Source organism: Meleagris gallopavo, chromosome 7 (genome assembly GCF_905368555.1).
Source record: "Meleagris gallopavo chromosome 7, MGAL_WU_HG_1.1, whole genome shotgun sequence".
In the NCBI taxonomy this organism is placed as follows: domain Eukaryota; kingdom Metazoa; phylum Chordata; class Aves; order Galliformes; family Phasianidae; genus Meleagris; species Meleagris gallopavo.
Genome location: NC_139410.1, coordinates 25,641,669 through 25,656,013, shown reverse-complemented (window position 1 = coordinate 25,656,013; position 14,345 = coordinate 25,641,669). Strand labels below are relative to the sequence as shown.

The following is a 14,345-nucleotide window of genomic DNA, read 5'->3' as shown; positions in this document are numbered from 1 at the left end:
AAAAACTAATAAAACATGGGCTATCTGCCAGTGAACTTCCATTCCCTGTGTTCTGCCTTTTGGTGGAAACTTGATTGGTTTTATCTCCAATTTAAGTGGAGGTTGTGTGATAGTAGGGACCCATGAAGCTTTGCATGGAGAAAGAAGGTAAAGCAATAGCTTAAGACGAGGCCACTTACTTAGCTACTGACTTCTTATTAATGCCAGTCTTGGAAGGTGGTATTGTCATGTTTGCCAATTAAAACGCCTGAACTTGTTTTCAGAGCCTGGAGTGCAAGCAGTGTAAATGTAGTTGTCTGTCACGTGCTGCACTTCACGTGCCTCTTCCTCTGTTTGCTGTTTCTTCTGTGAGTGAAGACAAGCACAGATGGCTACTAAAAAGAACCAGACGATTTGCCAGCATGGTGGTGTGCTTGCAGGAGTGAGCCTTGGAGTGGCTTGAGGCTGCTTTGATGTCAGTACTTTTGGTTCTTCATTTAAAGAGTTGGAATTTCTCATTTGTTACTTTATTTTTAGTTTAAGGGGGATTTATTTGGGGTTTTTCCATTCTGAAAAGGTGCTTGTTGACCTTTTGGTCATCCTTGTTTAATGAACTGTTCTTTCTAAATGCAGAGCCTAAATAAGAACAGGATTGGATGGAGAGGTTCAAATGTAGGGCATGGCTTACTTCAGCTGTAGAATCAGGAGGCAAAGATTTTCTCATCCCTTAACAGTCTGTATCATTCAGTCTAAATGATGCCAAGAAGAAAACCTCACTTGGGCAGCAGCAGCATGGTTTCATATTTAGAGCTCAACTGAAGCTTAGCAGGACAAAAAGCTATCTGTGCTGAGCTTTGTCCTTCAGTTGCCCCTTGCTCAACATCGTGGCTTTGTTGCCTGTGTCTACAGAAGCCCTAATCCTTTCATTAACAATGGGTTGCCCTTCTATGGGAACTGCATGCTGTGCTGCTGCTTCAAAAACTTTCAGGTAGGCTAAAAGTTTTTGGGCCCTGGCTCCATCTTTTGCTGTTTGTGCACATGGAGCAGATACTGATCACAGCTTCGTGCTGCTGCAGCAGTGCAGTCAGCAACCAGCCACTGTGTAACTGCACTACTCAGCTTCTGCCTGTGCAGAATAGTAATTACTGCTGCCTGGAAGTAAAGTGCTGGGTGATTGAGGTGGGTGATTTGAGTGTCTCAGGAGACCCAAGTGATTTACTCATGAGCCTCAAGTGAGCCAGGCTCATCCTGCTATCATGTCCTGGGGGAGGCCCAGAATCTCCTCTCAACGAAGACTGATAGCTGGTAAAGCAGATAGCCCTGTATGAGGAATGATTGACCACAGGTGCAACCTCATGCTTATGGGGTTCCAGCCTGTTGTTGTTGTGTGCTGGCAATAACTGAATTGGTTGGAGAATGATTTACCGGATTTTCTTCTTCGACTTGGTCTGACATTTTCTGATCTGCTACTACTGGTATTCTTCTCTGTTTTTCTTCAGTTCACATCTTTACAGACTACAGTCAATCACTTATGCAAATTTATCTTAATGTTAGTTCTTCATACTGAGACTTTAGATAGTCTAAGTAAGCAATGCCTGGAAACAGCTGCTAATAATAAAAACTTGCTAATTTGGTCGTCAGCTCTATCTCCACTTTCACACTTCCTCTGTGCTATTACCACTTCTGTGCCTGATAGTGTTTGAGTCATAGAGTTTGAGTGTTATTTCATGTGCCTACTGATAGTGATCCTGCCTGCCACAGTGATTATTAACACTTAGTTGCACAGAGCATAGCACTGACATGGTTACTCATTCTGCTCTGATCTGCAGGAAAAAAAGCAAATGCATGACGGTCTGGAATCCTGACTTTTGCTCTTAAACAATATTGTAACTGAAATATATATTTAACTAAACATTACTTGCTGATTAAGTTACTTTTGATCAATAAATAACTGGAAATAGTGAAGCTCTATTCTCAAACACTTGTTGCATCTTGTTGAAGCTGTTTATGCTTTGGGACAAACTCACTTGTAGAACTGTGGGCCAGCACAAAAACTCATGTGAATGAACCCGAAAGCTGGAAGTTGAGGAATGATGCGGGTAGATTAATTTTGTAGCTGACTGCTGTAACTTGAAAATTTGTTTTGCCCTCTCTGAGGGAGCAGAAGGAAGGCGTTGCACTCATCTGGATTCTTGGTGTTGCTGCAGTACAAATAACTACGGAACAATGAATAAAGCAAACACACAGGTTTGCACACCCAAGTGAGAGGCTACTGTGAAATGAATGGCATACAAGTGCCATCTCTTTCATCATTAGGTTTTGACATATAAAACATATTTCATTTTAAACAACTTACATTCTTTTTTTTTTTTTTTTTGAATTCTCTCCACCTCGTATACTCCTTATGGGTGTGTATAAAAGGAACAGTCATATTCTAGAAGGTCTCTCATATGAATTTTTAAGTATTAATGCTAGAAAGTACACCCAAACCAGCTGAGTCTCAGTGCATCCCCATAATGTTGTTCCTCTAGCCATAGGTTTGCCTCTGACTCAGAAACAAAATGTTTAAAATAAAATACTTGTTGTTCGGGCATCTCTTGTTCTCTGTAGTGATAGGGCAAGGAGTCATAGTCTAAAACATGAACACAGGAAGTTCTGTACTAACATGTGGAATAAATTATTTATGGTGAGGGTGACAGAGCACTGGAACAGGTTGCCAGGAGATGTTGTGGAGTCTCCTTCTGTGGAGATATTCAAGGCCCACCTGGATGCCCACCAGGAAACCTGTTTCAGCAGGGGGGTTGGACTTGATTTCTCGAGGCCCATTCCAACCCCTGCAATTCTGTGATGCTGTGCTTCTATTCTTTCTTATCTGGAACATATAGTTTAGGTATGTCCAGAGGGCCTTCCAGTGCCCAAGATGCAAAGTGCCTTTAATAAGCTTGAACTGATGTTTTTTAACACACAGGTGTATTACAGAAAGTTGTGTACTTGAGTGGGAAGCTGCAGGGAGCTCACTGTGTGAGCTCAACTTATACAGAAAATAATCAGTTTAGCCTTTTGCAAAGCAGAGAAGGTGCCCTTTTGTTTCTCTTCTCTTCTGAGTCATGCGTTTTCTCCTATGTAAGAATGCAGTGTGAGGGGGAGATAACAACATGATCTAAAAATAGAGACTTGGTAAAAATGGGGCTACAGGAAATGATACAAACATGAGGAAACAGTCTACTTTGTTTTTGTTTTCAGTAGGTGTTTGGAGGGAGCTTTCTTGCCTCAGTTCTCCCCTGTCATCTCTTGCTTGCTGGCTGCAGATACTTACCTGGGGGTGACTCTTTGTAGTGAACATTCCCATTCTAGGAACCATTTGGGAGTTTCCATTATAGAAGTGTCTAAAACTTCGGTCTTGCTTATTTATTTTAGTTTACTGGATAACTTTGAAAAAGCCTGGAAAAAAAGGAAATCTATTAGTTTTTATTGACAGTTCTAATTAAGATTTATGCTCAAATGTTTTGTAATTGTTTGCTCACGTGCTCTGTTCTCTTACTGTTATTACAGTGTTATGAACCTGCTTTATCTTGGTTTCTCAGACCTTCTGTCTCTCTTCCAATACCAAGATGCCTCAAAACCTTGCAGGTCACAGAGAGGAGGTGGACCTGATGTTTTGGTGACCTGACCGGAAGATCTTTGTGTATTAAGCAACACACCATGAGTATCTGAATCAAAACAAGGTTTAAATTGGACCTTGATTCATCCTAGGTAGTTATCCTGGGAATTGAACATATGTGTTTAACAGTTTAGAAAAATGCATCCAAATGACATTCTTGGTAGGACTTTTAGACAACTATATCATGCCCAATTATTGCTTGGGTATGATATAAAGGATAGCGTCACCTTTTTTCTTTAAATGTCAAACGCTGTAAAGAGATTTTATAACAGAGGGTACAAGATTGTGATTTCACTTGCTAGGAAGTGTTTAATTGAATTACTGAACTGAAAATGATTCCTGCATCTTCCTTTCTGAGCATGAGAGTTGATCTGACAAAATAAGGAGGCACATATGTGTAATTTCTCAGGATGTCTCACAAAGCTTTGCACAGGTAATGAAGTCTGTTTTCCTTTTTTTGTTTTTGGCAGTGATTTCCATGTTTTTCCTTCTGTCAACCATCCCGCTTACTCTGCGTGTTATAAAAACTTAATCTTTGTCTCTCCTTGGTACTTCCCAAAAACTGTTTCTATCTCTCAGAACTTTAACTCAGGCAATGTATATCAGATACCACGATGAACATTGCGCTGGTAACCCAATTACGTGCACTGCTTGACCTCCCTCTAGCAAGACCAAAAATACCCACCGTGCTACAGTAAAAATCACCTAGTTGAGTGTTTCGCCTTTGTTTTCACCCAGAATCATCACAGAATATCCCAAGTTGGAAGGAATGCGTAAGAATCACTGAATCCAGTATTTTTGCAAAAAATCCCCCACTCCATCTGAATTAGCCAGTGAACTGAAAATATGGACGGATGGTGCCTGATGGCCAAGTGGAGAGAATAATCTCCTAAGTTTAATTTCCTCACTCCCTACACTTGGCAGGAAAAGTTGTCAGGGTGTGGGGTCTGCGTAGGTGTTGCTGGAACGGGTTGTTGCTTGGAGAGCAGGATATGGTGTTGGCTAATCCGTATTTAAGGCTATGTAGTAAAAATCCCTGTAATTTTTGAGCTTTGTAAGTATAAGCTTTAGGGTGGACTGTACATCCTAAAACTGAAACGAGATGTTTCTTGCCAAAGCATATATTTATGGCTTTATTTACTGCTTGACCCAGTATTTTACAAAGCAGAAACACAGTGGTGTAATGGAGTCTGCAGTAGTCTTGGCTTTTTTCAGCATAAATAGTGTGCTAAAAAGGGCAAAGCTAGGACCCAGCTCTTAATATGGAGTGCACTTCACAGTTTGCAATTTGGGGGGGAAAAAAAAAAGTAAATTCATATATAATGGGAAATAGCTCTCTACAGGACAAACATGGTGCAGGGGGGAAGAAGCTGCTATCTAATGTGTCTGTTTGTATTATCAGTGCAGTGATCTTTCAGGGTCACAGCTGTACGAAATGGCAGTGGAATCCAAACCTGCCTAAGGGAGAGAGGCTACCTCAAGCTGTTTACAAAATGGTTCCTTACATTCATAAAGTGATATTTTCTTTTTATTTTTGACTCCATGCCTTTCAAGTCTTACAGGAAGGCGAGCATGCCAGTATGAAACTATAAATCTATATAGATGTAGATCAGTTTTGTTTAGTGTAAGAAAATCCCCATCTCTGTAAGACTGGGCTTAGATTTTCTTTGCATCAGCATAGATCTGGAATTCTTCACAGCTGTTCAGATCTGGGATGTTTAGCTTCCTGAATGCACGTAGTTGCTGTTGCCCCCACCTAGTGATTTCTATGGTTTTTCTGAAGCAGTGAGGATGGCAGGATGGAATCCAGCAGTGCTCACCACTGTTCCTGCATTTCATTCCGCATCAGCAGCTGCAGGTTGGCAGAGTAGTCTGTGAAAGTGTTACAGTGAAAGATAATTTTATTTTTTCCCCCAACAGTGATGAGAATGGGTGAGGCAGGTTCTGCAGTCGGTGTTCCTTGCTCTGATTTGTAAGCCTCTCTGGGTTTTAAGCTCTCGAATTCCACTTACATCCATGTTTGCTTTGTGAAGACTGTAATGGCTGTATCCAGGGTAAATTTAGCTTGGTTTAGCTTGGTTGTGCTTGATGCTTGTATTCTTTGTCTGTGGTAAATGTGGGTGATTCTGCTTGGCTTAACTTAGCCCTCAAGAAAGAAGGTTAAATTATATTACCTTGCATTTGCTGTAGCTTAAGAGCAGCACAAGGGCTGTTTCTGCAGCTCAGCAGTGTCTTATAAGTTGTTAAGCTGCAATAATTTGATTGTGGGTCTGAGTCCAGAGGCAAATTCATCCTTCATTTTACCCAGCAGATTTTGTCCTTGTACCAGAGGAGATCTGCCTGATTGTGAAATGTTTATGTGTAGCTTCCACCACCTCTTACCAAGTTCTGATCTTTAGCCTAAAACAGGTGACTAATGTCAAAATGAGTCTACCAGTAATACTACCTTAGTCCCTTGGTTTTGCTTTTCTTGCTGGTCAGGTGGTCTCAGGATTAGAGTCAAGTGGTAGAGATGTGGTAGAGAAACAGCTGCAATTCAGGTCAGAATAATCAAAACTTGTTTGTCTTAACATCGTTCTCGTTCTGATTTTGTAACTTAATCTATCTCCCATGATACAGAAAGGAGCTTTGTGTGGGGAAACTGACTTGTTTCATCAAGGGTATAACAGCTGTGGAACAGCCTTCTACTACACCCAAAATCTATGGGAGGCTACCGAAACTGAAATGATCAGTTGTGTGACATCAAAGTGAATTACTAAGTTCCACTTGGAGATCATCCTTCAATTATGGCAGAAACATTGGAACAGTTGGGTGATAGGCTTGCATTTTACCTGGGCACAGAGATCCGAGAAGGTTTGAAAATGGGCACTGAGCCATGAAGAGAAAGTGAGTGGTGCCATGAGTAGAGGTAGAATGAGTTAGGCAAGATAACTGATGAGGACACAAGGACTTGAATTTCTTTAACTGCCCTTTTTATTTTAAAAGAAAGGCTTTATGCTTATCTTTATTATAAAATGAAGTCTGATTAGCAGTAATTCTCTTCAGCTATATTGTTAGCTCTCTGAGAAATATGTTTTTCTTTGTAGCACATTAGAGTCCCTTGCTTGCTCAGGGTTTAACAGTCCCTCCAAAATATGAATATAAATTCAGTAGTCTAACATCATTAATGACAAAAAGGAAAGAAAGTTGCAGCAAGATCTTGACTCACCCCCTGTATATTTTTCCCCCAGTCCAAACATGATGGTTTTATTTGCTGTGCCTAGTGATGTTTGTGTGTGGGGAAGGACTGTGAAGGGAAGGAGCTTAATATATCTTTTGTTTTAAAGGAGTTGGGGGGAGCATGCTTTGGGAAACAGAAGCCGTGTGGACTGTTAATATTTTATAAGCTCTGACATATTTTTGGCTTTTGAGCCTTTTTCCTTAAGACTTCTTTCCTTAAGGCAGTGGTTTACTTAAACTGCAGCTTTGAAGGTAAGTGAAGAAGACTTATGAAACTGGTGTCTGGATTTGGAGCTTTACATTTGTAAATAAGGAATTCAGTCTATGCTTATATTGAAAGCCCTATCAAATATGAACTTGGTTCTCTTTAGTTGTGTTATGAAACCATGTACCCTACTGAAACCTGTATTAAGTAGAGCACCATTTTGCTAAAATCTCTACAGGCTTCTGCTTTTTAAACAAATGTTTTTCAAGGCTACAGTTGAAGTCACTGATTCTCTTGAGTCTGCTTTCACTGTTTTTCTCTACAGTACTTATGGGAAATGTAAAATGGTGATTATTCAGTTGGTGTTTTGTTATTCCCACTGTGTCAAAAGAAAGTGAACAAAGATGGCTAGATTTATGGCTAACCATTGCTGCTCTCTGCCACTGTATACCAAAAAAAGATATTGTGCCTGTGTGTAATATATATTTACATCCGGCTCAAAGAGGATGCTTAAGTAAGCTCAGATTACTATTGAATATGCCTTTGTAGGCATTACAAGTGCTGGTGCAGCATGCAAGCTTAGGCATAATAGTTTTAAAGCACCTTTCGTAAGATCCAGTGTGCATGTGGCTTATCCAAGCCAGACTGTGATTGGGAATACACAAGTTGGTTGAGGTGATGGAGTGGCAAGCTACCGGTTGCTGCTACAAATACCCTGGAGCAAGAATCAGCATCCCTCAGTCCTTTATCTTGCTGTTGGTTGCAGTCCAGTCCTACAGAGAGCATAGAGCCAATTCTTCATCTCCACTAGTGGTTGTCCCTGGAACTCCTGATGCTGTTGCCAGCCATGTCTGCCATCAGCAGAAGCATCTCAGACCATGTCTGGTAACTGTTTGTAGTATAGCCTTCATCATGAAATTCAACTTTGAATCATTTTTAAATAAACCAGAATTCAGCTGTATACTTCAGTGTTTGCTTACGGGCCTTCACGAGCTGTAGCAATATGCTTCATTATTATGCATTTCCTTATGTTATAAATTCCTGGTAGTGTGCTGGTCATACCTGTTGTACTTAAGTCTTTCCCAAGATGTGTGTAGGTTGTAGAAGTGCTGTCTTATTGTTCCCGTTATGGTGATTCTTTTGTCTCAACCACCTGTGGTCTTAGACAGTCTAATCTCATGCTTATTGGCCCAGTGAGTATTTTAAATGGTTAACTAATTACAATGTATTAATTATGCATCAGGCCAGGCATTCGGGGTGGAAATTATTGATGTGTAATGTGCATAACACCATCCAGTGTCTGCAGCTGCAGTATCTGTTCTTGCATTAGCCTTCAGCCAGGCAGATGAATGCCTCAGGACAGAAGCCTTGGCTCCTCTTGTCTGTGGCTCCAGGGGATGCAGACTGACAGCCTTGGTTTTCTCCTTGGATGTCAATAACTGCTCCCGTTGGTGTTTGTTGGCTTGGAGGGGCCTGCTTGGGAAGTTCTGAGATGCCCCAGCATCTTGTAGGAGAAAACAAAGGTCTGGACAGGGCCAGGCCTGTATCTTCAATAGGGCTCTCTACACACCTTCCTGCGGTAACTTCACAAACCCAGCTGCCCTGAGACTTATCACAGAAGGAGACAGGGCTACAGTTTGGGATGTTTATGGCTAGGTATTTTTAGAAAGCTTACTGTTGCTGTATTTCTGCCTTCCCCGTGCTCCAGTGTGCTCTGGGAAACCGAAGGCAATAAGATGCTTATGGCCTTTTTCTAACAGTGGTTTGTCCTAAAAATGTCAGGCTACTCTTTCCTACCTAATACATTTCTGTGTATTTGTTGTCAACACTTCACAACTCAAAGTGCTGTGTTACATAAAATGAGCAGCCTTTCAGGAAGCAATTTGCAAGAGCAATAGAAAATGCAATTTTCTTTTGTTGACAATGATGTGAGTTACAGAGCAGTCAGCATCTAGGTGAGCTAAACTGAGTGATAATTACTGGGCTAGGCTAGGATTTGTGCAGGCTGGAAAAGATGCCTTTCTGTATGACCTCATGGCAACAGATGGTGCTAATAGCTGGAAACCTGATCACGGTCTGTGGGTTGGAGGCACCTGGTCAGCCGGCATGCGGTGCTCATGTCCTTCCTGGCTGAAAAGCATCTGTCCATTTAAAGGCTTCCATTCCTGGTGTGCCTCTTGATTCAGTTTATTCAAATAGAATGTAGACAGTTCAGGTTAAACAAAGCCACCCTTTGATTCTCTGGTAATCTGCATTTTCAGATGGGATTTAGCAAGTAAAAACCAAGCCCTCACCAGCAGATGTCCCTCTGGGAGCTCAGTTGAGCAGCTCCTGTGCAGCATTACTGTGAACCAGCCCTGCAAGATACAGAGAATACTATGGATTACCTTTAAGTAATGGTTTGAGGAGAGCTAAATTAAAACTTGAATACCTTGGGATGTGAATTCTGGTTTTGCTGAGCTACTTGCAGGTGTTCTGTTTGAATATGCACAAAAGAGTTTTAATGATTACGTTAAGAAAGTAAGCAAACATTTAGAACGCTACACTAATCCTTTGTAGGAATGAGAAAAAATGATTTAAGAACAAAATGTTTAGAAACGGTACTTAATCTGGATTCTGGTAATGCCCTAAAGTTTCCTTGCACCTGAGAATATCTCAGTGAGTTTTGTTCATGTGTTGATGTTATACCAAGCATTTCAATGCGTTAAGGAGGTTGTGCTTCTTAATCATATTTGTATCACTTCAGGAGGAGCACTTTGCCAGGCTGGCTGCAGACATAGCAGTCTGTATGGATGATCAGTAGCTGAAAGATGTTATTGCGTGTATCTCTTTCTGCCTGACTTTCCAGCAGAACTGGGGCTCGCTATGTTCACTTGGACCCCAGGCTGTGGCAATAACTTCTTGTTCAGTGGAAAGGAAGTTAAATACAAATTATGATCAGAGGTGTGACCTTATCTTTCAATCTTTGCTTCACTGCTTGTGTGTGCATGGCGAGGTGGTTCCAGAGGGGAACCCCTTTGCTGCTGCAGAATTGAATTATTTATGTCTTCTGACCGAAATCAGAATAATTCATTTCCTTTCTTAAATGTATTTGCCTCACTATTTCAGTATATTGCTAAGAACGTAGAGAAACCCTAACATCAGCACTGGAGCACTGAGGATTAATATTAGTTAAAATGGAAAGCTTTGTGCTTTATCTGCTGTTTGGAAATAGAGGAATGCTTTCCTGCAGCTATCCCAGTCCTTCAATAAGGCAATTAATTCCTGTGCTTCTGGAAGAGAATATTTCCTGACTCTAAAAATCCCCCTGCTCCATCCTGTATAAATAGCCTTTCTCATTGATTGGTATCTCTGGGGCTCAGGTTATGTGACCCACTTTGTGTTTTTATCTGTGAAGATTATGCTAACGAGGCTGCTGTGAGGAGGTGCATTTTGCTTGCAGCTACTGCTGCTGTATTTAATGGGTGTTTTCCAGGGTCCAGAAGAAAAAAAGTGAAGGCAGCAAGGAAAGCTGCAGCAGTGAAACACAGAACTAACTTCCTGTTGTGGAGCATGTGATAGACTCGGAAATAATCAGTGTGGTTGTGGAAGGCTGCATTTGGAGATAGTCGTATCTTTGTGTGAGCAGGCTTGTGCTCTGAAAGGCCAACCAACAAGCCCAGCTGACAGGGAGCTAATGTGTAGGCAGGGCTGATTTGGCTCTTGAAGCTGAAACTATATGCAAACCTGGGCTTTTGAGAGAGTGCTGGTTTGTTGTTTTGTTTGGGTTTGTGTTTTTTTTTTTTTGTTTGCAAGGTGTGTGTTGTGGTTGTGGTTTGGTGGGAAGCTGTTGTGTGGCTGCTTGGAAGGAGCACTGTGACTGTATTAGGTTCCCAAGGATGACTTTGGAGAAAACAAATCTTTTTCTCCTTTTGTATTCTGCCTTGTGAGCATGTGTCTCACATTTTTTTTTAATCTTACGGAGCAAAATCCATATCTGTGCAGCCTCTAACACATGGGTTTGTGATTGTTGTTTAGGTGTCTGCGTGAACTTCACTAAAATAATCACTAGAACTAATTGATTCTTGCTGTTTTTGTGGCTTCATCTTAACTTTTTGGTCCTTCTGTGAATTCTTTGAGCAGTAAGGTTTGTGTGTGCTGTTGCTCAGTAGCTTAGCTGTTTTGTTCTATTGTTATTTTTACAATGCTTATAGGAATACTAAGAATCCTTCACTGCTGCTTTTTCAGGTCTCCTAAAAGATAACGAGAACTGTCACAGTGCTGAAAACTCTGGAAGTTCAACTTAATTCCCATATTCTTTTGTTTAGTTTCACAAGCAAGATTCTGAAAAATGCTTTGGCTGCTGTATTCTTAGTCACATTAATACCCCTACACTATAGAGAGTGCATTGTGTGACTTGTTAGCCTAAAGGCGTAACACTGTCAACCTTATGATTTTAAAGACCGTACTCAGAAGCATTAAGTATTAGGTCCTTTTAATTTGTCTCTAGTTTTCTCATTTTCACTCTTCCCCACAGTCATCATGAGTAAAACTTGAATTGAAAATTATGAAATCCCTCAGGAAAATAATTTGAATCATTTGTGAGTTGCACGATTTCAGATTGGTTTCTACCCGAAGACTTTTCCAGTTTATCAGGCTGGCACTTGAGAGCAGGTTTTACATTTTGCAGGGGCTATTGCTTATGTTCTCTGATAGAACAAAGTTGGTAGTTACTTTCCTTAGTAGCCTGCGTATGTCTGCCTAGTCTGCTGTTGGATGTCATGTCAGGGTCTGTGTACATTTCCTTGGTTAACTTTATTATAATGGAATTGGTGTAATAAATGCACTAGCAGAAATGTGACTTGTTTATTATTGCCATTAGTATCCAATTGTTTTTCTGCTTAGAGGGAATGCAGAAAGCAATACGCTGTGATATGTCAGTGTCTGCTTGCAGACTGAGCAGAATGTATATCAAAACAATTGCCTGTCTGTAAGTGTGATATATTTGGAGCAGAAAGCAATTCCAAATGTTACTTCTGTCAGGAATCTTATTTACCTTTGTGATGGCAGTTGACTCATTAGGTTATGAGCACCTTCATTTGCTCGTAATAGACAGAATGAGGCAGCAGCTAAAAAGATGAATCTCACTTCCTAGCAACTTTTTGGATTAATGTACAGCATGCTGATACTAGAAGGATTGTTAAAAAATAAAAACCAAACATTTATCCGCTGGCCTGGCATGATATCCTTGTATTGGCACTGAGTACCATCTCAGGTTGATGATCATCGCTGTATTGTGAACATGAGGATGAGGCTGAGTTGCCCAAGGGGGCTGCTTGAAAAACACTGGCTAAATGCAGACTGGGTTTTGTTTGTCAGGAGGAGGAGTAAGGAGGGACTTGGAAGCATACTCTGTAGCCTTTGCTGTTGGTGGCTTTGCATTCTGTGTGTCCTCTGTATTCAGAGGGCCCTTGGGTCTTCAGGATGTTGAGCTTTAACTGTTAGCAGGGCTTGTGCATGGAATGATGTGCTTCAGCATCAGCAAGTGGTGCTATCCCTGTGTATTAGGAAGGGAGGGAAGGAGGGCTCCTCCAGGACTGGCCTTCCCCTGCACCTCAGAGGGAGACTGCTGTTAGCTGTGGTAAAATGTGAGGTGCGTTGGCTGATTTCTGCTCGCAGGAGGTACCAGAGTGCTGAGTGGCAATGCTTTTGTACAGCCAGCTGACAGCTGTCTTGAAATGAGTTATTTACAGGGGAAAATGTCTGAGTTTTGATTTTTTTGCAGTTATTGTTTTGCATGCTGTTCGATAATGTTTTCTGATATAAATCAATGTTTTCCTTTGAGCTTGCTGTCAGGAACTGAGAACCAAGTGGAAAACCTCCAGAGCAGAGCAGGCAGTGCTTCTCCAGGCCCACTCCACTTAGATACCAACTTAAAGATTTAGCTGCTTACATTTCATTGTACAAGTGAAGAGAGAAGGGAGATGTGTGCTGTCAAAGGAGATGTGTACAAGTAGCCAGCCTCCTTCTGCTGCACTAAGGCTTGGATTTGGGGCATGTGGTAAATGAGTGCAGCGGGGCGAGGACAGGTGCAGTGCGTTGTGGTCAGGCCTGCAGGCTGTGGCAGGGCATCTTCAGTATGGACAGAGGTGATTTCTATTTTAAAAGCCAGAAAGCATCTCACTTCATCAGGGAGGGAGTCTGAACCCTAGACACTTGGCTTTAAAAGGTCCCAGCTGATGGTTCAGGCAGAGAAAGCTCTGGCCCTTATCTGCTGCGGTTCCTGACCAACCGGTGCTCTCTTTGCCCTGTTTTACACCTTGGCCAGGCCACGAAGGGGTTACATTCTAAAATGAATAATGACTAAATTTATTCGTCATGGCCAAATGATGACAGCTGTTGAGATGCTCCTGTTAGCGCTTCCCAGGGGATAAAGCCAGGCTGGATCCTGGTGCAAGCCAGCCCAGCCGGGCAGAGCAGCTCAGCTGCAGTGTGTGCTGCTCATTCCCCTTGCTCCCTTCCTCAAGTGCTCTGCAGTTCCTCAGGCCGAAATGGATGTTCCTGAGAATCCCACAGAGCTGCTAGAGAGGGCTGAGGCCATAGCTGTTTAAATCCATGTGCGAAGACAGCATGCTTAATGAATACGGGGGCAATGATTGATTATGCTCTGGACTGAAAGCCGCGGCTCTCTGCGAAGCACTCTTACATCTGGGCACGCTATGGAAAATATGAAGGAATGTTGAGGAAGCTTATTTGCAGAAGGATATGTACTTGTAAGCAATTCTTTTCTTCTTAAATAATGTAAAGGAATTGAAAAATTTAAAGCCAGTTGTGTTGTTTCCCTGAGACAGCGGAGTGGTGAGCAGACAAAGGTCTCTTTTATCAGGGCATGTCTGTGGCGGAGAGCGCTGTGTCCTTAGTAAATGAGCACCGGGGGCTCTTAGGGTGGGAAAAATCGGCAGTTATTTAATGTTACAGCCTGGTACCCATTCTGCTTTGGTGCACCTCTGACAGCGTGATGAGTTACACCCATGCTGAATTTGGCACCTCGTGGTTTGCAGATGGACTGAAAAAAAAAAAAAAAACACCAAACCACAGTGATCCTTGTTGAAATGATTGCTGTGATCCCAGTCAGTGAATGGGGGGAAAAGGCTTTTTCATGGTAATGAATAATTGTTTATTTTTCTCTTATTTTCTGATCTCATGTGTTCAGGTTTCTTTCTGTTCTTTGTTTCTCTTTCTGTCCTGCACACGTGCTGCTGGAAGACTTAGTGTGCAGTTCTGAATGTGGCTCTGTTACTC

At 41.7% G+C, this 14,345-nt stretch overlaps 1 protein-coding gene across 17 annotated transcripts in view; it reads left to right on the top strand.

Annotated features, from left to right (window-relative positions):
• CLASP1 (cytoplasmic linker associated protein 1) overlaps positions 1-14,345 on the top strand; it is a 153,681-nt gene that overhangs the window by 50,148 nt on the left and 89,188 nt on the right. The window contains exon 1 of one of the 17 annotated variants that reach the window (XM_085228453.1): positions 13,551-13,816. The exons of the other annotated variants lie outside the window; for them this stretch is intronic. Coding sequence (XP_085084579.1) covers positions 13,780-13,816 — 37 coding nt within the window. The 5' untranslated portion in view covers positions 13,551-13,779. Of the gene's footprint in view, positions 1-13,550; positions 13,817-14,345 lie in introns of those variants that run through there. 17 annotated transcript variants of the gene reach the window in all.